General features: G+C 35.4%; 2 protein-coding genes across 2 annotated transcripts; both read left to right on the forward strand.

Annotated features, from left to right (window-relative positions):
- Window positions 1-11,604: 11,604 nt before the first annotated feature.
- On the forward strand, window positions 11,605-12,807 carry LOC107771565 (putative germin-like protein 2-3). The gene is made up of 2 exons (XM_016590968.2): window positions 11,605-11,792; window positions 12,063-12,807. The coding sequence occupies exons 1-2, from the start codon at window positions 11,678-11,680 to the stop codon at window positions 12,596-12,598; spliced, it is 651 nt and encodes a 216-aa protein (XP_016446454.1). The 5' UTR covers window positions 11,605-11,677; the 3' UTR covers window positions 12,599-12,807.
- A 197-nt stretch (window positions 12,808-13,004) lies between these two features.
- On the forward strand, window positions 13,005-14,197 carry LOC107771566 (putative germin-like protein 2-3). The gene is made up of 2 exons (XM_016590969.2): window positions 13,005-13,190; window positions 13,582-14,197. Exons 1-2 carry the CDS (start codon window positions 13,079-13,081, stop codon window positions 14,070-14,072), a joined length of 603 nt encoding a protein of 200 aa, XP_016446455.1. The 5' UTR covers window positions 13,005-13,078; the 3' UTR covers window positions 14,073-14,197.
- Window positions 14,198-23,272: the final 9,075 nt, after the last annotated feature.

Raw genomic sequence — 23,272 nt, forward strand, 5'->3', positions numbered from 1 at the left:
TGGTATTGTGAAGATGTGATTCGTTTGACTTCATTCCCTCCAAAATCTGTGTGACTTTGGAACCTATAAATTATGGCCCATTATCACAAGCGATTTCTTTTGGTATTCCAAACCGACAGGTGATGTGATCTCATATAAAATCAATCACTTCTCGTTCTCCGGTCTATTGGTAAGCACCTGCTTCAATCCATTTAGTAAAATAGTCAGTTAAAACCAAAAGAATATTTTACCTTACCAGGTCCTTGTGGTAAGGGACCGACTATGTCTGTCCCCCATTTCATAAATGGCCATGGTGACGTCGTCGAATACAAAAGTTTCGCTGATTGATGTATTAATTGTGCATGACGCTGACATTTGTGGTATTTTTTGAATAAAACCCTTTGCGTCTTGCTCCATACGGGGGCAATAGTAGCCAACGTTTATTAATTTGAGAACCAATGATTCTGCACCGACTGGTTCCCGCATACTATCGTGAACTTCCCTCATCACGTAATCAGCCTCTGATGTCCCTACATACCGAGTCAATGGACCTTGAAATGACCTCCTGCACAGTTGACTGTCAACAAGACAATAATGAGTTGCTTTAATTCGTAGTGCCGAGGATACTTTTGGATCTTCAAGCAATTTGTCGTTTCTTAAATAATCTATAAAATCATTTCTCCAATATCAAATTAGATTAGTTGAGTTAACTTCACAATATCCATCCACACCCACAACCAAATACAGCAATTGAACGACCGCACCGGAATCAATTCCTTCCATTTCCATAGATGACCCCAAATTGGCCAATTCATCTGCCTCCACGTTTTCTTCCTTCAGAATGTGTATAATCGACCATTCTCCAAACCGGAAAAGCTATACTTGGACCTTACTCAGAGTATTGTTTCATGCGTTCCTCCTTGGTATCGAAAATTCCGTACACCCGGTTCACTACCAGTTGGGAGTCACATTTTATTTCGATCACCTCGGAGCCTAGTCCCCGAGCTAATTCAAATCCTGCAACCAAAGCCTTGTACTCGGCTTCATTGTTAGTTAATGGCACAATTATAATGGCATGTCTCAGAGTTTCTCCCAAGGGATTGATTAATACTATCCCGAGACCGAACCATTTTACGTTAGAAGCTCCATTTGTAAACAAGGTCCAAACACTTGATATCGTCCCCAATACCAACACTACCTCTTTAACAGCTAAAGGCATTAATCCTAGACTAAACTTGTGACTTGACCGCAGTCATGGGCTTGTATTCAATGTTAAATTCACTAACTTCGACTGCCCATTTAGTCAAATGACCCGATAACTCAGGCTTATGGAGGACATTCCTCAATGAAAAAGTTGTCACACGACTATTGGATGACATTGAAAATAAGAACTTAGCTTTTGAGAGGCGACTACGAGAGCTAAGGCTAATTTTTCAAGGTGCGGATAATGTGTATCCACTACTAATAAAACTTTACTAACATCATACACAGGAAATTGCGTACCTTCTTCCTCTCGGACCAAAACAGAACTTACTGCTACTTTCGAAACCGCCGAGTAGATTAACAATTGTTCTCCTTTTGTGGATTTGACAACAAATGAGGGCTAGACAAGTACCTTTTAAGGTCTTTCAATGCTTGCTGGCATTCCGGAGTCCACACAAAAACATTCTTCTTTTTCAGAAGCGAAAAGAAATGATGGCATTTCTCCGAAGACCTCAACATAAACCTACTTAAGGCCGCCAGCCTACCGGTCAACCTCTGTACTTCTTTTCCACTTTTCAATTGGTACGGGATATTCTCGATGGCTTTGATCTATCGGGGTTTTCTTCAGTTCCTCTTTGAGAGACCAGAAATCCCAAGAACTTACCGGAACCAACTCCAAAAGCACATTTCTCCAGGTTGAGCTTCATGTTATATTTTCTTAGAATGTCAAATGTTTCTTGGAGATGATTCAAATGATCACCGCATTCAAATACTTAACCAAATGTCGTCAACATAAATCTCTATTTTCTTACCAATTTGTTGTTAAAATATTTTATTAACAAGCCTCTGGTAAGTGGCTCTGGCATTCTTAAGCCCGAAAGGCATCACATTATAATAGTATGTGCTAAAATTTGTAATAAATGAAGTCTTTTCTTGATATTTCGGGTGAATTCTAATTTGATTATACCCAGAATATGCATAAAAAAAACTCATTAACTCGTTCTTGGTCGTAGCATCAATCATTTGATCCATGTTTCGCAACGAGAAAGAGTCTTTGGGGCATGCCTTATTCAAATCTTTATAATCTAAATACACTCTAAATTTATTTATTTTAGGTACTACCACTACGTTAGCTATCCAATCGGTGTAATTTACTCTTGAATTGAACCTATATTCAGCAAACGGGTTACCTCCTCCTTGGCAAACTTGTTTCTGACCTCTGCTATTGGTCATTTATTCTGCCTTACCGGAGGGAAGTTAGGATCCAAACTCAGCTTGTAGACAGCCACTTCCAATGGAATACCTGTCATATCTGAATGTGACCATAGAAAGCAATCAACCTTAGCTTTTAGAAAATCAATAATTTTTAACCTGAGTTCGGGACTCAAACCTGTTCCTAAATGGAATTTCCATTCTAAGAACTCCGTGAACAAGGCCACCTATTCGAGCTCTTCAGCAGTTGATTTGGTCGCATCCGTTTCCTCCGGTACCTGAAAAGATATCGTTACCTGATAAATATCTGATGACTCCTCTTCTCCATTATCTTCAACCGGGGTGGAAGAGGGCATCGACTCCTGTAGTTGCTATTTGCTTGTTGCTTTCCCCTTAATACTGGACAAGCTAACTGCATTCATCTATCTTACAGCTGGTTGATCTCTTCTAATCTGCTTTATCCCTTTCGATGTGGGAAATTTTAGCAGTTGGTGATATGTTGATGGCACAACCTCCATTTCATGTATCTAACGCCTTCCAAGGATCACGTTGTATCCCATGTCACCATTTACCACTTCGAACATAGTGGTCTTAATTACACCTTTGGAATGTATGGGCAGCAAAATCTCTTCCCGGGTTGTAACACTTGTCAAATTGAAACTAAGAGTTTTTTTGTCAGAACTATGTTTTTGGTTAACTGTGCTTGTTTCAAAACTCTCTATTGTATGATATTGACTGAACTACCTGGATCAAACAACACACATTTAATTTTAAAATCTAAAATATTAAGGGATATTACCAGAGCATCGTTGTGCGGTAGAATAAGTTCATCAGCATCTTCTTCTGTAAAAGTGATGTCGTCTTTTAAAACTTCACGAACCCTCTTTCCATGAGTTATTAATATCTTTGTATTTTTTGTTGCCAAAAATGTAACCCCTTTTACTTCGTCACCACAAAAGGTTATGTTGATCGTCATGCGAGGTGACCATGCATCCGGTTTTGATGGTTCAACAACATCTCTATTTTTCCCATAATTATTTTGGGCCCGATCACTTAGAAATTCTCAGAAATGACCGTTCTTCAACAATGTTGCCACTTCTTCATGAAGTTGCCGACAGTCCCTAGTTCTGTGACTAATACGATCCAAGATAGCCAACATGCGCTTTGGATATCAATTGATGGCTATTTTTACAATTGGAGGCTATGTGTGTAATTTGCCATCAATTGAAGATTACATATAATTAGAGGATATACTTGTAATAAGTGACTACACTTAGTTCCTTAGAATAAGCTTAGGGGTATTTGGGTAATTTGTAGTCAAATACCCAAGCTAGTATAAATAGCCCTTAAGGCTTTAATTTTGAGGAGACTAATTTTGATGAATGATGAATACTCTTTTGAGAGATGTTATGGTGGTTTGTTATTGTTGATGACAACTTTATTCAAGGTGTGTTCTTCAAGTGGAATCACACTTCTACTTGAAGGTATTCCTATAGTTGAGGTTCACTTTGTTATGTAATTGTTGGGTGATTGATCTTTATCAATTATTTTTCAATTACTACTTTGTTAGGTCTATTCTCAAATTCTATCCTTTATCTTTAATTTCTTGTCTTTCACATTTAGATTCGTATCATTTACCCCTTCTTAAAAAGAATTCGTCTTCGAATTCGAACCTTGCAGAATGTGGAAAGGAATGAGGATAAGTATAAACTCATCAGGAGACAAATATATGCACGGTAATGAGAAAACAAGAAAGTCATTATTTTGACTCAATTCTTCTAAATAGGCACAAAGACTCCTCTAAAAATTATGTACAAAATATAATCACATGGAGTCATAAAATCTCCTAAGTAAGTACAAAGTATGACTCTTATGAACTAAACAAATAAGGAAAATTAATTTGGTAGTCCAAACATAGACCCATACCACATGTATAGAGCATATTAGATCTACCAAGTCTCTTATCATTCACAGTCACTTTATGCCAAGAGTCAAAATAATCAAGTTTAAGTTTTCATAAAGACCTTTTAGCAACAAAAAACAAAACATCAAGCATTTCAAACTTACAAACAATTGTGCATGGTAAAGACAATTCACGATAAGGCTCATGCACCATTTTAATCCAAAGAGCTCTACCACATGCATCAAAGCGAACACTCTTCAAGTATAACCAAGCATACTTAAGATCAACAAAGAACATATTTCCCAACAAAATAATAGTCACTTGGCTCAAACACAAACTACAATCATAGAGGGAATCACCGAGATCAAATACAAATATTGTTCCCAAATTATCTCTAAGTTGTCGACTTGGCAACTCACGGCTTGAATATAATATCAACATCACCAAATCATGGTCAAGTACTACAAAGTTACTACTACTCAAGTCAAGAGAAAAGTTAATTACCTTCATGGTTCTAAAAAGCCCAAAAATAAGTACTAACCAATCAAACATATCATTATGGCCTTGGATAAGTATTTAAATTTCAAAACCTTTTGTTGGCCCAAATGGTAGAGCTCTTATGGTTCCCCAATTGATAATCCTTCGTAATGAAGTTCAAGACATTAATGAAGTTTCCATAAGAAGATTTATCACAGTTAAAATCAAAGAACTTATTACAAGCTTCAAATTGATCATTCTTTCATTACATCCTCGAAGCATTTATAAAGCTTGACCAAATTGTATCCTCAAAGCTTAAAGTAGAGAAAATAGAGAAATTAAAACTAAAGCTAGCATCAATTAGCTCACTCGTCTTTTTATCAAAAACTTCTTCATTATTAGGAATAGCATTAGGACTTTCTATTTCAAAAGAACAAGTTAACTCCTCGTTAGAATTTTTCTCTTCAAAGGAACAAGTAAACTGTCCATTGATATCCTTCACAATAAAAAAAGGAGTTAGGTTATTTAAACAAGTACCATTTTTGTTAAGATCATGGGCATCAAACAAGAAATTATTTCTCATTTTTAAGGCAAAGACCACCTTTCTCAATTTCATCTTTCACAAGAGCATCAAGGAGATACAAGTAAGAATCATTTACATCAAACTTGAACGATTCAAGTTCACTCTCAAACACACAAGGTTCTTGACTTACTTACAAACTAGAACAATTATCCAAAGATGGATCCACAAAGCTCATGAATTCACTTTTACAAATACTCATGTCCTCACTAGTTTGACTATATGATGAATACATAACTTCACAAGAAGAAGAATTCCAACAATAAAACTCACTAGCCAAGTGACTTTCATCCTCTCTCAAATTTTCATTCACAAAAGTATTTCTTGTAGCTAAAGAAGAAATAAATTCATTTTCATGGAAAACATTCAAGGGAACACCTTCAAAATCATGATTTCCAACCAATGGCACAATACTAGTTTGAAGATTTTCAAGTTCACAATCAATAACAATTTTAGCTCCAAAATCATATGCAACTAGTGTATGCATGTATGGACACAACCTTCCTTTTGCACGTCAACACAAAGTAAAGAATCATCAATATCATAAGTAGTTAGACTATCGCTCATAATCAAGTCACCAACAAGGTCATTTGAAGTAACCAGAGAGTTAGGATTAGCCATTTTACCTCGATAAGCAACTATAGAAACTTCTTTACCTTGGCCTTCCAAAATTAAACTCACTTACTTACTTGATGAAGAAACTTCAAATTCTTTTGCATTGCCAAGTCATGAAGCTTTTCCCGTGTTATCTCTTCAATTGACTCATCTTCATAACTGCCTAAAAAAGAATCCAAACAACTAAAGGAAGAAGGATTAGAAAGATTAGAGTTAGAATAAAATATACTCTCATTGACATTCTCATGTTTTTCTCTCATCTCATCTCCTTTCCTTTCACTCTCTTCATTTTTATTCTCACTATTTTTATTTCCCCTTGAGATAATCCACTCTCATTTTGCAGTTCATGCTCTCCTTTTTCCTCTCTAGGATTGCCACTTTTCTTTTCCTTACTCCTCTCTATCTTTTATCTCTCATTTATTTTACTAGTAGTACAATAGGTTCCAAGAGTTCCCATTGAGTCATTGGAAAGACTCTTGACTTCAAGTTTCAATTTGGCTATGCTAGAAGCATCTTGATTTTCATCAACTTCCAAACCTTCATTCTTGACTTGCCTTCTAGCCAATGCTTCCCTTTCTTGACTCAAAAGAATGAAATCATACCATCTTCCATTCATTCCAAGATAGTAGCTTCCCATCCTTTCATAATATTCAAGTTCCTTATTATGAAACCAAGGATCCCCAAATACTATATGACATCCAAGTAAAGGATAGACGTCACACCACATATATTCTTCATAATCTCCATGGAAAATAAGAATTCGAGTCACTTTAACAATCCATATTCCATCCTTATAGCCAGGCGACACCTTATTTCTACAATGAATTCTTAACCTTTCTACCAAAGTAGGACTAATAAAATTGGTATCACTTCTATTTACTAGTAAAGTGTAGCCTATATGTCCATCAACACTTATAATGAATTTGCTCTAACACTTCTCTAGCCCATAATCAATATAGTAATGTCCATGAGAAGTCCTACTAGTAGTGAGTTCACTAAATGGACTCCTTCTATTTGAACCACTAGCCAAACCATCCAAACTTTCCTTGTAACTCCTTGTACATGTGGAAGACATAGTTAAGAAACAAAAGTGGTTAGTATAAAATAAGGACCTCACTAGTCACTCCCTCACATGTATCACTCAATATCGATGTCACTCAAGTTCACTCATGTATACACTCAATGTCGTAGGCATTCAAGACCTTCACTCAAATATTCTTACTACTCAAGCCTTTTACTGCTCTATGGTATTTTTCAAATTTGCTTTCGAACTCCACAAGAGTATTCAACAAGTAACCCTTCTACTTCAAGGTCAGAGCGGAGTTTATGTTGACATGAAAGAAAGGCACAATAAAATCAAATGGACAAGAGTCAAACAATTCACAATGTAATCAAAGAGAAAAGCACGAAATAGTTGGCATGAAATGAAAAATACAGACACAAATAACTAGATTAACACAAGTAGAACAATTACTAATGTTAACTAGCTAAGAATAATCAAGGAAAATACAAGAAGAACTCAAAAATTGAGCCGGAGAAAATTGTGTCCACGATTTATTTTCGTGGCCACAGGTGAGCTGGGGTGATGCAATTTCATGCTCATGATTTATTTCGTGTCCACGAAAATGACAGATTTTACTGTGGCTCAAGTCTGTCTAGCTCCACGAAATTGCTTTCGGCTCCATGTTTTTGGTCCACGAATCTGGACTTTCAACTTCTTCTTCTTCTTCTTCTTCTCCTCCCCCCCACCCCCTCCTCCCCCCGTCTTCTCCTCCGTCTTTTTCTCCTCCTCCTTATCCTCCTCCTTCTTCTTCTCCTCCTCCTGCTTATTCTTCTCCTCCTGCTTCTTCTTATCCTTATTCTTATTCTCCTTCTTTTTCTCCCTCTTCTTCTCCTCCTTATTCTTCTCCTACTTCTTCTCCTTCTTCTTCTTCTTCTTCTTCTCCTTCTTCTCCTGCTTCTCCCTCTCCTTATGCTTCTCCTTCTCCTTCTCCTTCTTCTTCTCCTTCTCCTTCTCCTTCTCCTCTCCTGCTTCTCCTCCTTCTTCTTCTTTTCCTCCTCCTCCTTCTTCTTCTCCTTCTTCTTAGGCTCGATTTTGAAATTTCAAATTGATCCAAATCACATTCAAATGCCTTCAAATTTTATATTTCACTTGGAAATCATCTTAAGTTTTGACATAAAATTCATGAATCACATAAACTCAAATGAATCAAATGGTACCTTTTTTTCATGAACCCACGTATGAACATGATAAACTTTAAGAACAAGAAACTTTTCAAATTCACTTGTAGCCACCCAAATCACTTAAAATCAACTTCAATTGATATATTTCAACATAGAGAACAAATACCAATCAATTTCAAATATCAATATGCATCTAGATCCAATAAATGAAAGATTTAACTCAAGAACATAAAGAACACCATATTTTTCTTTTTGGATTTTCATTTTTTTTGTTTGTGATTTTCAAATAAAATAAAATACTTAGCTAGTGTATGTAGAAACAAACATCAATCCAAGCTCTGATACCAAATGATACGAATCTAAATACGGATAACAAAAAATTAAAGATAAAGTATAGAATTTGAGAATAGACCCAACAAAGTAGTAATTAAAAAATAAGTGATAAAGATCAATCACCCAACAATTACATAACAAAGTAAACTTAAACTATATGAATACCTTCAAATGAAAGTGTGATTCCACTTGAAGAACACACCTTGAATAAAGTTGTCATCAACAATGGCAAACCACCATAACACATTTCAAAAGAATATTCATCATTTATCAAAATTAGTCTCTTCAAAATTAAAGTCTTAAGGGCTATTTATACTAGAGTGGGTATTTGACTACAAAATACCCAAATACCCTTAAGCTGATTCTAAGGAACTAAGTGTAGTAACTTATTACAAGTATAGCCTCCAATTACAAGTAATCTTCAATTGATGAAAAATTACACATAGCCTCCATTTGCAAAAGTAGCCATCAATTGACATCCAAAGTGCATGTTGGCTATCTTGGGTCGTATCAGTGACCATGTGTTCCATGAAAATCACAGCACAGATTGGGATCCCTTTGGTTAGGATCTGAACGAACTGGTTCGGGGAACCTAGCTTCCTTTATGTTCCTCAAAATCGACGTCAGTTCTACCAAGCTGATGTTAAAGTTGTAGTCGGATAATCGGGGATACGTTGAATCTCGGGACCCAGACGCTTCTTTTTCTTACAATGTTTTGCTAAGCAAAGCTATCTGATGACTGAAACATTTATTTCCTCGCTCATCGACCTTTTTGTAAGGCTGAAAATGACCTCTGATCTGCATCAACATCAGCTTTGAATCTTTCCTGATTCCAATCTCGATTGCACCCTTTTGGAAGACACCGAGAAACCTAGTTGATCATCTTTATTCTAATCTTTGACTCGTAGCGATTGTGGATATTTTTCCATGTGGTTGCCTGAAATTCTAGCAAGCTTTTCTTCAGCTTACTGAAGGCATCGGAGCTCAACGAGTTGAGATCATTTGTAAATTCTTCCGTTGCCCACTCATCCAGTACTGCCGTAAATAACATCCTTTCCTTCTGAAGTCGGATTACGAACTCTCGCAATAGTTCGGATTCTCCTTGTGCTATTCTGAATATATCCGCCTTTCTTGCTTGAACCTTTCTTGCTCCAACATGAGCTGTAATAAAAAAATTTGCAAGCATTTCAAAAGAATCAAGGGAGTGCTTAGGTAAAAGAGAATACCAAGTTTAAGCACCCTTCATTAGGGTTTCTCTAAATTTCTTCAACAAGACTAATTCGATCTCGTGTTGGGCCAAATCATTTTCCTTTATAGCCGTAGTGTAGGTCCTGATATGTTCCTATTGATTCCAAGTTCCATCATACTTTGGAATATCTAGTATTTTAAACCTTTTCGGAATCAATTCTGGGGCCGCACTTGGCTTGAACGGAAACTGCGTGTACTTTTTGGAATCCGGTCCCTTTAAAACCGATGGTGCTCCGGGGATCTGATCCATCCGAGCATGGAATTCCTTAACATTTTAGTCCATACGCTCATTTATTTCCCTCATGAATATCATGAGTTTGGTTTTGAAAGGGCCGTATGTGTTGTTATCGTTCCCAGATCCACTACTGGTACCTCCTACCTCGTTAAAATCGAACTCCTTCCTTGGAGCGTCGTTACCGGTTCTTGTTTGATTTACAGGGGTGCTGGGAGGAATCTGAGATCCTTCCTTAGAATTATTGGAAGCAACCGATAGTGCCTACTTCAATTCTGTCATCGCCTGGTCTTGTCTTGAAAGGTGATCCATAATTCCCCTTTGTTGCTCTCTCAAGATTTTGACTGTTACAATAACGTATTCGTCATCCGCATCATCAGGAGTTAGACTCCTCACATGCCGAGGATTTTGACCTTTGCAGACTGGAGTTGTTTCATCTCCTTCATTGCGGATTTCTCTAGTTGAATCATCACGTTGGAACACATCCTCACATTCATTGTGGGCTCCAACATTATAAGAATTGTTGACATCGTTAGTTGCTATATCTGATTTTTCTTTTGCTAAAAAGGAATCAAAATTTGTTAGTAACAGATGAATGGATCAAAGCAATTACACAATTGTCTATGCCCCATGATGGGTGCCAAACTGTTTACCCGTAAAGCAGTACAGTTGAATTTGTAACGTGATTTATAGACACATGAATTAGTTTGATCCAAAATATGAAATAAATAGGAACTAAAATGAGATTATAAAATAATTTTAAAAGAAATACAAGCCCAACTAAGTGTTTAGCTTCTCCGATAGTAGTAGCAAAAGCAAAGTTAAGAATAAAATAAAGAGAGCAACTATAGAATGAGAGCAGTTTATAGCTTTTTAGTACATATAATGGATGCTAATTCTCCTATTTATAGCTTTATATAAGGAGACAAGATCCCCAAATCAAGCTCCCCTTGAATGAGAATAAAATCGTAATTGATGGCTGCATAACGGTTGATCATAAATACAGAGATTCTTTGTAACGACTGCTCATTAAATGCTGTATTTTCCGATCGATGTCTTACTTCCACATCTTTGTTCTCGCATTCGATGCCTTCGGGACTCGCTCGGCAACGGTCATATGCTTGCATCCGATGCCCGCTATTTGCTGACTCACATTTTATTTGTCTTTAGTTCCACGTGAAATCTCGTCATTTGTCTGACTGTCGCTAACCAATTACCCCATACAATTCCAATCGCATGGTAAAACAAAAAATATAAAAATCCTTAATTTATTTATATCCCTATGTCGTGAGCATACAGAATAAAACTCATTAACAATCAAATTCTTTACCATTTGGCCAGTTGCCGTCGGCAATAATATTTAAGGTAACATATTCAACAACCATCATCTGTATCCAGTTATCAAACTAAAACATCTCCTCCTTGACCACTTTTTTTGCGAATATTGATATCACTACAAAACTTCAAAAACCAGATTATAGAAAAGAAAAACAAGAATTAATGTGCTAGGACGGCATTTAATTAGTTATTCAAAAAAGATTAATGGCTACGGCATACTCACCAAATCATGGATTATTCATATGTATCAAGTCCCTATATAAGAAGGTGACATTGGAAGCACAGCTGATTCATCCCATCAAACACACTTAATTTTAGACTTGTTCAACTCCAAATTCAAGCTTCGTTTTATTCTTAAGTTTTTGAGTTTGAAATGGCCAAATTATTCTCTTTTCTTAGCTTGTTAACTCTGAGTTTCTGCTGCCTTGTCACTGCTTTCGAGCCTAGTCCATTGCAAGATTTCTGCGTCGCAGATTCTGGTAGCTCAGGTATTCAAGAATTTGTAATATATACTATATGTTTAGTAGTATACATTAATGAATGACGAGCAGGAAGCATGTTTTTATAAGAGGTTAAGTTATATATATTGACAGTATAATTTTTTTTAACACTATCAATATGATTTGACCATACATATAGCAGGTTATTACTCTATTTTTCAAGTTACCTGTTGTTGTAGATTTAACCTGGTAAAGTGATAGTACAAAAATTATTTACTTCACATAAACTTTTTGCTAATCATACTTTTGTAATTGCAGTGAATATAAATGGCATGGTTTGCAAGAATTCTTCACTTGTAGAAGCTAATGATTTTTACTTCAGCGGGCTGCATTTGGCTGGCAACACAACAAATGCTGTTGGCTCTAAAGTCACTCCTGTCAATGTAGCTCAAGTACCAGGACTGAACACTCTTGGTATTTCATTGGTTCGCGTCGACTATGCACCATGGGGAATTAATCCTCCTCACACTCATCCTAGAGCTACTGAGATACTCACTGTCCTTGAAGGTTCTCTTCAAGTTGGTTTTGTAACCTCAAACCCCGAAAATCGCCTTATTACTAAGGTACTTAAAAAAGGTGATGTGTTTGTATTTCCTATTGGACTTGTTCACTACCAACGCAACGTTGGAAAGGGAAATGCAGTTGCAATTGCAGCATTGAGTAGCCAGAATCCTGGTGTTATAAGCATTGCTAATGCAGTTTTCGGATCGGATCCAGCTATTGCAACTGATCTTCTTGCTAAGGCTTTTCAAGTTGATAACACCGTTGTTGCTCAGATCCAACCAAAGTTCTAGAGCAGCATGAATATGGAAGCTTCAGATTTGTTATTTGTCATTTGTGTTCATTCTGTTTGTTCAATTGTTTGTTTGATTGAGTGTGGATTGTAATTTTAGTTTTTTCCTAGCAATTGTACTATTGTAAGATCAAGCATTTGCTTTGATTCTATTTATTTTTCAGCATTTTGCTTACTCTTTCTTATAATCTATAATTAGTTGATACTTAGTTGGCCACTGGGTGCAGCCAAAGAGGGGTTGTCACCTAAACTAATCAAGAAATTATGTGTACTAAAAGGGAGCTTCATAAATTACCAAAAAAGCTTTTACCTGACTAATCAAGTAAATTCAAGAAGCATGATCTTACAACTCCTCTATTTAAAGATTAACCTCTGAATAAACCACATCTCATCATTCAAAAGTCAAAACCTTTCTTTTTTTCTAATTTCCTCCCTCTTATTATTCTTCCAAACTTGTATTTTTTGCAGCATTTTTGAAAAAATGGCCAAACGCATCATATTTATGAGCTTGATTCTCACCTTATTCTGTTCTGGCTTGGCATTAGAGATTAGCCCTTTGCAAGACTTTTGTGTCGCTGATACTAGTAGCGCAGGTACAAACTGGAGTTTCAACATATGTAACTCTACATTTTGAAGGTTTACGAAGTTATTTTATTACTTATATATATTGACAGCGTATTTTAACCGGCTAATAAATTGCATTGTCAGCGCACAAAAGTTAAACTCTTTAGAAAAAAGATGCATGCTTTTACTCAAGAACTTTGCGTGTAACTTATATAAAGGTACTTTGGTGAATATAGATTCTAAAGTCAATAGGTTCAGAATAAGTAATCGGCTGATATAATTATATGTATACATGGTAATTTTTTAATTTTTTTTTGTATATAAAAATATATTTTCGAACTAAAGATAATGTGTTCTTTGAACAAACAGAACTCGTCCTAGATTCGCCTCTGACTATTTATATCCCTGCTTAATTATCAGTTAGGTTAAATGGTCTGACATGCAAGAATCCTGTGCTAGTAGAAGCCAATGATTTCTATTATGGTGGTTTGAATCTACCTGGCAACAAAACCACTCAATCTGGTACTAGGGTCACTTCAGTCAACGTAGCTCAAATTCCTGGACTGAATACTCTTGGCATCTCAATGGCTCGAATCGACTATATACCTGGTGGAGTTAACCCTCCACATATTCATCCTAGAGCCACTGAAATTCTAGTTGTCCTTGAAGGTTCATTACATGTTGGATTTGTCACCTCCAACCCTGAGAATCGATTAATCTCAACAGTAATACATATGGGGGATGTGTTTGTTTTTCCAGTGGGACTTGTTCACTTCCAGAGAAATGTGGGATATGGAAATGCTATTGCACTTCTTGCATTGAGCAGCCAGAATCCAGGTTTGATAAGCATTGAAAATGCTGAGCAAATCCTACCAGAGCAAGTGAAGTTCATACCAAGGCATTCTAAGTAGATGAAGATTTTGTTAACAAGATTCAATCATTGATTAGTATAATAAAGGGATAATACATAATGATCCGCCGACGTCTCTCTTTACCATTTGCACCCTTACACTTCGCAGAGTTGCGGAGTCCTATGACCCGCTTAAATTTGTTAGAAGTGTAATAAATAACATCTTCATCTTCTGTGTATTGCCTTTTTTAAACTTCATAATTTCCTTTTTATTGCTATTTATTTTATTTTACTTTATTTTAGCTTTTCTTATTCTTTTTCCTTCTCTTCCTTTTACTTTCTACTTTTCCTCTTTCTTATTCTTTTCTTCATTTTCTCTTTCTTCTCGATGTCCCATCTCATTTTCCTGCGCCATTTTCTTTATTCTTCTTTTTTTCATTGTAGATAGATAGCTTTGACATTAAACGGAATTAAGGAGAAAAAAGAGTCTAAATAGGTTATAGATTGAGGAAAATTTTTAGTTGGTCAGAAAGCTTGGTATAGTCGGCACCATTTTTTCCGACAAGGAGGGTTTGTGCTCCTCCTCCCTTCGATCTGGGTACGCGCGGGTTAGTTTTTATCACTTTATTCCTCCTACTTTTCCATTGGAAGAGAAAACAAAATGTGAGACACAAATGAAAGCCACTGGTTAATTTGTCTAGTCGGAAAATTTTCCGGTCAAATCATTTGTCTTCTTTTCGATTTTATTTCTGTTTCTGAAGAGGGGTATTTTGGCAAATAGATGGAAGAGGGATGGAAAAGTTTTAATTGGAGAATTATGGAGATAAGATAAAGGTCAAACCAGCAATCGATCTGTTAGTCAAAGCTCGCCCGAAAATTGATTTTCTTTTGTGATCCTTTGTTTTCTTTTCTTCTTAAACCCAGAATACTTGAGTTTGAAAATTAAAAATCAATTGATGGGTTGCAATTGAAAGTTAATTGGTATTGAAGGTTTGGCTAATGGGGAGTTGAGGTGAGGCACTGACAGGAAGAAAGGAGAATATCAAAAAAGGAGAAGAAAAGAAATAAGAAAAGAAGGGATAGAATAAAAGAATAAAAAAAGAAGAAAGAGAAAAATGAAAAATGAAAAAAATATGATACTTTAACGCTTTCATGCGGTCAGTCCAGAAATGTGCCACATCAGCTCAAAAGGTGATATTAATTACAGTTTGAACAAATATAAGGGGGTCATATGACCCCGTAAAGTGTAAGGGTGCATATGATAAATGAAGACAATCCCAGGGCTAATTATATATTATTCCTATAATAAACTACTAGTGTTATCAATGTGTTACAAGTAATAAAAATTGTTGCTGGTATTATCATTTGAAGAATTTAAAAGATCGCATGATAATTAATATATCAATTTCTTTGCAGCAAGATTTGTTTAATTTTGTGCTCTTCTTCTTTATAACATGATCATAAGAACTGGTCCAGCAGCCGGCTAATCCACATTAAATACTTCAGATTTTAAATCTCTCTAGTCTAAGTTTGTGCTTGTGCTAGAGACCATAGATTTTTTTATCAATGATGTGCATATCTTCACAGAATTACTATCTAAACTAAAGAAAGAATTACTCCCTCTATCCTACATTAAATACTTTTTGGTCATTTTTATCTTGTTTCAAATGAGTTTCCTAAGCTGCCTTGCATGTTGCTTATGAACATGAAAAAAATCCTCTAATGTATTAATACTGGCATTCTTATTTATGGTCATTCAGTTTTGAATCAGCAATTGCACAAAAATCTCTTTAATATTTTCTTATTGGAATTATTACTCTCTCAAGGAGTTTAAGGTTATGTAGACAGTATAAAGATCAGGTTCTGTTAAAAATTAATTTCAAGTAAATATCCATAACAAGTGTCAATGATTAGCAAAAAAGATATCCCAATGCACCAAGCTCTTGTTATGCAAGGGTTCCGGAGAAAGGGCGGGACCACCTTGAATCTTAGTGCATTGGGTTCCGGGGTACAATAAGCTCATTTCTGTAAAAGAGTGTTTTCTCACCTTGAACTAGTGACCTCTCGGTCACATGAAGGCAACTTCTACCATTACATCAAGGCTCCTCCTTCAACAAGTGTCAATTACTAGTAGTAAGTTTAAAGAATGATGAACAAATCTAGAACTTTTTATGGACTTGCACATATATGATATTAAGAATAATTGTATGTTGGTTGCTATCATTAAAAGGTTGATCCAAATTAAAAGTGATATGCTAAGATTTTAAAGTTAAATGGGTCTATTAGATACCTTGTAAAGTATGGGATTTTATGTGTAGATACCCGGATATAGTTTCTAATTTGATGACAAGCTAAATTAGAAATACATAAACTTGTGCATCTATTAATAGGGTTATGGTCCCCAAATCAGACGAATGTTTTTTCTTTCTAACATCTCATCGCTGAAGAGTAGAACGGCTTACGTCTTGGTTTGGAAGACCGTACACCAAAAGATCTAGTAATCTCTGTGGCACTCATGGATTCAGGTACGCTTCCGCATTGTCGATGATTTGACATGATAGTTCTTGAGTAAAAAATGAACGATTTCATCTTTAAAGTAATTTGGTTCCAACAATTGATATGAGGAGTGTGATGACCCAAAATATTATTTTTAAATTTAATAAGTAATTCTGTATTCTAAGACCTCGAAGAACACCATTTATTATTTCTCGACTTACGTGCGCAGTCTATAAAATTTTTCGGAAAGTTTTCATGTGAAAAATGGATTAAAATGTGAAACAGAACCTTAAAACTCAATTGAGTTGACTTTGGTCAATATTTTAAGCAAACGGATCCGGATCAGTATTTTAACAGTTTCGGTAGTTTCGTATCGCGATTTGGGACTTGAGAGTATGCCCGAAAATTAATTTGGAGGTCCCTGGCTCAAGTTATGACCATTTAACGGAAACTAGTAATTTAAATGCTAAAGATTTCCAAGTTTGACCACGGGGTTGATTTTTTGATATCGGAGCCGGAATCTGATTCTGAAAATTTGAACAGCTCTGATATGTCATTTATGACTTGTGTGCCAAATTTGAAGTCATTCCGGTTTCATTTAATATGTTTTAGCACGAATTGCAAATTGAAAAGTTTAAAACTCAAAGTTCGAATTGGGGTGTGAATTGTAATTTCAGCGTTGTTTGACGTGATACGAGACCCCGAGTAAGTCCGTATTATGTTATTGGACTTGTTGGTATATTCGTATGGGGTCCCGAGTACCCCGGGAGTGATACAGATTGAAATCGGATCAAGAATTGGACTTAAGTAAAATCTGAAATTTTGCCTTCTGTTGTAATCGCACCTGCGAATTTTTGACCGCAGGTGCGAGCTCGCAGAAGCGAGCCTTCGATCGCAGATGTGCCCGGGCGTGGATGGGCAAAAGTCCGTAGGTGCGGAAATCGGCACGCACCCGCGCGTCCGCAGAAGCAGACAAAAGAATCGCAAAAGCGAAGGTAGCGCAGGTGCGCATTTTTCCTCCACAGATGCGAGGCCTCGCCTGGCAGTCCCATTTCGCAGATGCGAGCCCAGGCACCGCAGGTGCGGAAATGCCTGAGCAATGTATATATCCAAGAGTTCGATATTATTTTCACATTTTGGTTGTTTTGAGCTCGGTTAAGGCGAAGTTTTCGGCGATTTTTACGGAAAATATTGGGGTAAGTGTTCCTTATCCTATATTGATTATATTTCATGATTCCATACTTGTTTATATCATGAATCCGTGAATTAATGGAAGAAAAATCAGATTTTTCTAAAATCTTCCAAAAACGAGAAATTTAGATTTGAAGGTCCATTTGATATCGGAATTGGATAATTTTTATATGGTTAGACTCGTCTCGGAATGGGTGTTCGGATTTCATAAGTTTTTTCGGGATTTGAGACGTGGGTTCCACTGCCGAATATTTTAATAAATTTTGGTTTTTTATCCGGAAAATTTGTAAATTCATATGAAATTAATTCCTATGATTCGTATTGAGTATATCGAATTGTTTGTGAATAGATTTGAAGCTTTTGGAGACAAATTTAAAAGAAAAAGTTGTGGTCAAGTAATTGATTGAAATTTACAAAGCGAGGTAAGTGTCGTGGTTAACCTTGACTTGAGGGAATAGAACCCTTAAATTATTTGTTATGTGAATTGCATGTGAACGATGTATAGGCGAGGTGACGAGTGTCTATATGTCGTCAAATTAATTGTTTGCCTGCTTACTTGAAAAATCATAAATTATTTTAAATCATGAATTAATTATTATAATAATTATTTCTCTCCTATTCTTTGTCAAATATTAATTCTTGAATTCTTGCATTAATTATTACATGCTATTTGAATTATGTGCCTCAATTGTTATTTGACATTTAGCATACTAAATATTAAACTGCATATTTTCTCTCTGATTTTCATAATAATTTGCTATTTGCCTTTGTTTGTTTCATAATTAAATTATAATTATTGTATGCTTGTTATCTTATAATTTTATATTAATTGTTGCATTTATTGGGGAAATTTCTTCTATAAGAATTGGTAAATGAATATGTTGGAGGAGCGGGTTGCACGCTGCAACAGAATTGATTATAATGAATATATTGGAGGATCGGGTTGCACGCTACAACAGACTTATTAAAAGTCCATATTGGAGGATCGGGTTGCACGCCGCAACAGACTTATTAAAAGTCGATATTGGAGGATCGGATTGCACGCCGCAACAGACTTATTTAAAAGTCAACATACATATATATATTTGGGGATCGGGTTGCACGCCGCAACAAACTTGATTAAAATAAATATATTGGAGGAGCGGGTTGCACGCCGCAACAAAATTGAATGTGAATATATTGTGAGAGCGGGTTGCACGCTGCAACAGAATTGAATGTGAATATATTGTGAGAGCAGGTTGCACGCTGCAACAGAATTGATGGAAATGACAATTTGGTTATGACTCCTGAGTTGGCTTCAATTATTATAAATGAATTACCTGATTTATTTCTATTATTTGTTGTTGTCATTAATATTGCGTACAGGTTAATGTAAGTGAACCGCCTTAGCCTCGTCACTACTTCGTCGAGGTTAGGCTCAGCACTTACCAGTATATGGGGTCGGTTGTACTGATACTACACTCTGCACTTCTTGTGCAGATTTTGGAGTTGGTCCCAGCGGCGTACCATAGACTTGCTCGGATTTCAGCTACCAGAGGAGACTTGAGGTATAACTGCATGGCGTCCGCAGTTCTGAAGTCCCCGTCTATTTTACTTTAGCTGTGTGCTTATTCCCAGACAGCTTTATTTTATTCAGACCTTTATTTGTATTTATTCTAAAAGCTCGTGCACTTGTGACACCAATTCTGGGATGGTATTTAGACACCGTTGTTTTTATGGATTATTTTACTATATTTCAAACTTTGCTTCCGCTTTTTTCCCCTTGATTATTAATAATTTAAAAATTAGTTAATATTATTCTAATATTGGCTTGCCTAGCAAGTGAAATGTTAGGCGCCATCATGATCCGAAGGAGGGAATTTCGGGTCGTGACAAGGAACATATATCGTGTTAAACCATTGAGATTATTTCTGTTAAGGCATAATTAAAAAAAAAAAAAAAAGTTTCAAATTTTTGCTAGCCGCAATAGTGGCGTGAATATAGTTTTACAGTGGAGATTTAACCTCATTTATTCATGTTCCTTGATTTTGTTTTCAAATAAAGTAAAAGAAAAACAGTATTGTTATAAAATAAAAATTATAAAGTAAATAAATCGAAAACAAGTATAGAGAAAGATTGATATATTATTCAATTTCAAGTTGATGTACATAATGAACTGAAAACTCCTTTATTTATAGAATAAAGGAAGCAGCTGCGAGGCTTTTCTTGAGCTGCTTGTAAGCTGTCTGCATGAGCTGCTTGCAACCTTCCTGTTTAATAAGAAGTTGTTGCATATCATTTTATTGAATTGTTTGCAACCTTCCTGCATTAGCTGCTTATAGATAAATTTCAATAGATTACCAAACGGATAATCTTCTTCATGAAGATTATCTATAGCGGAGTAATAAATGGACATCCACAATATAATTATTTCCATAACACTCCCCATTTGATGTTCATTAAAAGATATTGTGTCTCGTTAAAACCTTACTAGAAAAAATTCAGTGAAAAAAATCCTAGTGAAGTAAAAAGAGTATAAATATTTAGTAATACACATTTTTAGCTGCCTCATTAAAAACCTTACAAGAAAAATCACATGGGAAAAACCTTAATAAGGAAAAAAGAGTACATCACGTATTTCACTCCCCCTGATAAAAACCTTATTTCAAATATTTGAGTCTCCGCATTCCAATCTTGTATACTATCTTCTCAAAAGTTGAGGTTGGCAAAGATTTAGTGAACAAATCTGTTGGATTGTCACTTAAACAGATTTGTTGCACATCGATGTCACCATTTTTCTTGAATAAAATGAATCACTAATCTCAACCATACGCATTCCCTACTTGTTTCATGAATAACTATTATCTCAGTATGATTTGAAAAAGTAGCAGCAATAGATTGCTTTGTGGAGCGCTATGATATGACAGTACCTCCACATGTAAACACGTACCCGATTTGAGATCGAACTTTTATAGGGATCAGATAAATAACCTGCATCTGCATAATCAACAAGATCTGCACTACCTTTGTTAGCATAAAACAAACTCATATCAAGAGTTCCCTTTAAATATCGCAAAAATATGCTTAATCTCATTCCAATATCTCCGTATAAGAGAAGAGCTATATCTTGCTAGTGAATTAACAAAAAATGCTATGTCAGGCCTTGTAGCATTAGCAAGATACATAAGTGCATCAATTGCACTGAGATAGGGTATTTCAGGACCAAGGAGTTCCTCATCCTCTTCTACATGTCGGAATGGGTCTTTATTCACTTCAAGTGATCGAACAATCATTGGTGTACTCAATAGGTGCGCTTTGTCCATGTAAAAGCGTTTTAAGACCCTTTCTGTATAGGCAGATTGATGGATAAAGATCTCGTCTGCTAAATGTTCAATTTACAGGATAAAGATCCCGTCTCAAATTCTTTCTTAAGATATTCAATTGCTTTTTGAAGCTCTTCTGGAGTTCCAACAAGATTTATGTCATCAACATAAACAACAAGTATAACAAATTCTGATGACATTTTTATTATAAAAACACATGGACAAATAACATCACTTACGTAACATTCTTTCAGCAAATATTCATTGAGGCGATTATACCACATGCGCCTCGATTTCTTTAAACCGTACTAAGACCTTTGTAATCTGATTGAGTACATTTCTCGAGACTTTGAACTATATGCTTCAGGCATTTTAAATCCTTCAGGGATTTTTAAAGAAATTTAATCAAATGAGTCATATAGGTTATGACTTGTATTTAAATGGCATGACATCTTCAGGTGTCTGGACTGCAGGTCCGATCCTCACAATTTTTTACAATATTGTGCACTATATTGTATCAAATATATCATCGACAGTCATTTCATATCGGTTCGCAAGCGACATAACTTGTTTAGATCTCATCACTTTCTTTATTTCCAGGTACATTAACTTCTTCTGGAGTTTCATGAAATGTTATGTCGTGGGCTCTTCTAGAGCTTATTTCTTCCTTATTATGATCATTTTGATCATTTGCTCATATCCTTTTCAAGGTTGTTACCTTTGGAACCGATTGGTCTACCACGCTTCATGCGTACAATAATCTCTATCATTCAGGAACTTTAATTTTAATAGGAGCATTTGCAGCTGAAATATGATATTTTATTTTGGATCAATAAATGCTTCTAGCATTTGACTTGAATTATCTTCTGAATGAGGATCACACTAATGATAATTCAATTCATATAACATATTTTTCAACTGCTTATTACATCCCCTTAATGTTAGAAAAACTAACACATATCCCAAATTTTCTTTGGGAATCCTATCTTTGTGCTTTGTGGTAGAGAAATTAATCATATACCACGCATCAAAAGTTATTAGATAGTAAAAAAATTTGATTTCTGATCCTAAACCAATTGTGAGGGGAGGACTTATCATATATTTATTGGTCTGATGTATACAAGTGTTGTTGTATGCAGTTTAGAAAATCTTAGACCAACATATGAAGTTTTGTTCTCATAAGCAATAATTTAGCCATTAATAGGAGGTATTCAATGCTAAACCAACTTGGATATAAACCAGCGTTATCAAGATGAACTGTCTTGATTTCACAATGTGAAAATTATGCTCTTAATTGAGAAAAGCAATTTCAAATACCAAACTGCAAGTTGACAATAAACACACATATAACTATCTCATATATGCATTTATAAGTGGTTCACATGATAGGTGAATGGTCTCATATTCACCTTTTATGTATTCAAGAATTCAGGGGTCTTAGTCCCACCTTTAGCTGATATAATCAATTTATTATGAGAACAAGAAACACAACAGAATTCTTGAAGAATTTTCTAGTTCTTCAATATATGCTTATCAAAATTCTCAATTAGCTCATCATACTTAAACCATGTGGCAAATAAAAACTTCTAGTTTATTATGGCATGTGCTATCTTTTAGGAAACTTCTGGTTTACTATGGCATAAACTTTTATATCAGTAAACTTCTGATTTACTGTGACTATTTTTGTATAAGTAAACTCTAATTTACTGTAGCTACTTTTGCCTCGGTAAAAATTTGTGATTTATTGTGACTGCTACGTGATGTAGTACAAACTGAAGAATAAGACGGGTAACTTCTCACATATATATTTACCCCCTATGATTGTGAAAACACGAAGATTTTTAATTTTTCAATCATTTGTAGTCTCAGTATGATTGTCATTTATATTAGTAAACTTCGAGTTTATCATAACATATGTTTTGACAACAATAATGACAAATAAGCTCTTCGGGAGCCTTCAATTTATTGTCCACAATCAAATATTATTCATACACTACTTGTGTCATATGTCTTCTAGACAAACAGTTAGCTCTTCGGGAGCTTTATTAATATTGTCACATTCACTTCAGGGAATAGATTAATATTATCAAAAGTTCTCTTTCTTCAAGAGATGGAACATAATTATCTGAACGTGCAATAACCACATTAAATTGTGATGGCGTCTGACCTCTTTTAATATATTTGCTACTTCAGGAGCAAATCGAGGTATGTATGTAATATAGAAAAAATTTCTATAACTTATTTTTATTGTAACCATAGCAAGCCTAAATTA

The sequence above is a fragment of the Nicotiana tabacum genome, chromosome 15, assembly GCF_000715075.1.
Source record: "Nicotiana tabacum cultivar K326 chromosome 15, ASM71507v2, whole genome shotgun sequence".
Lineage (NCBI taxonomy): Eukaryota > Viridiplantae > Streptophyta > Magnoliopsida > Solanales > Solanaceae > Nicotiana > Nicotiana tabacum.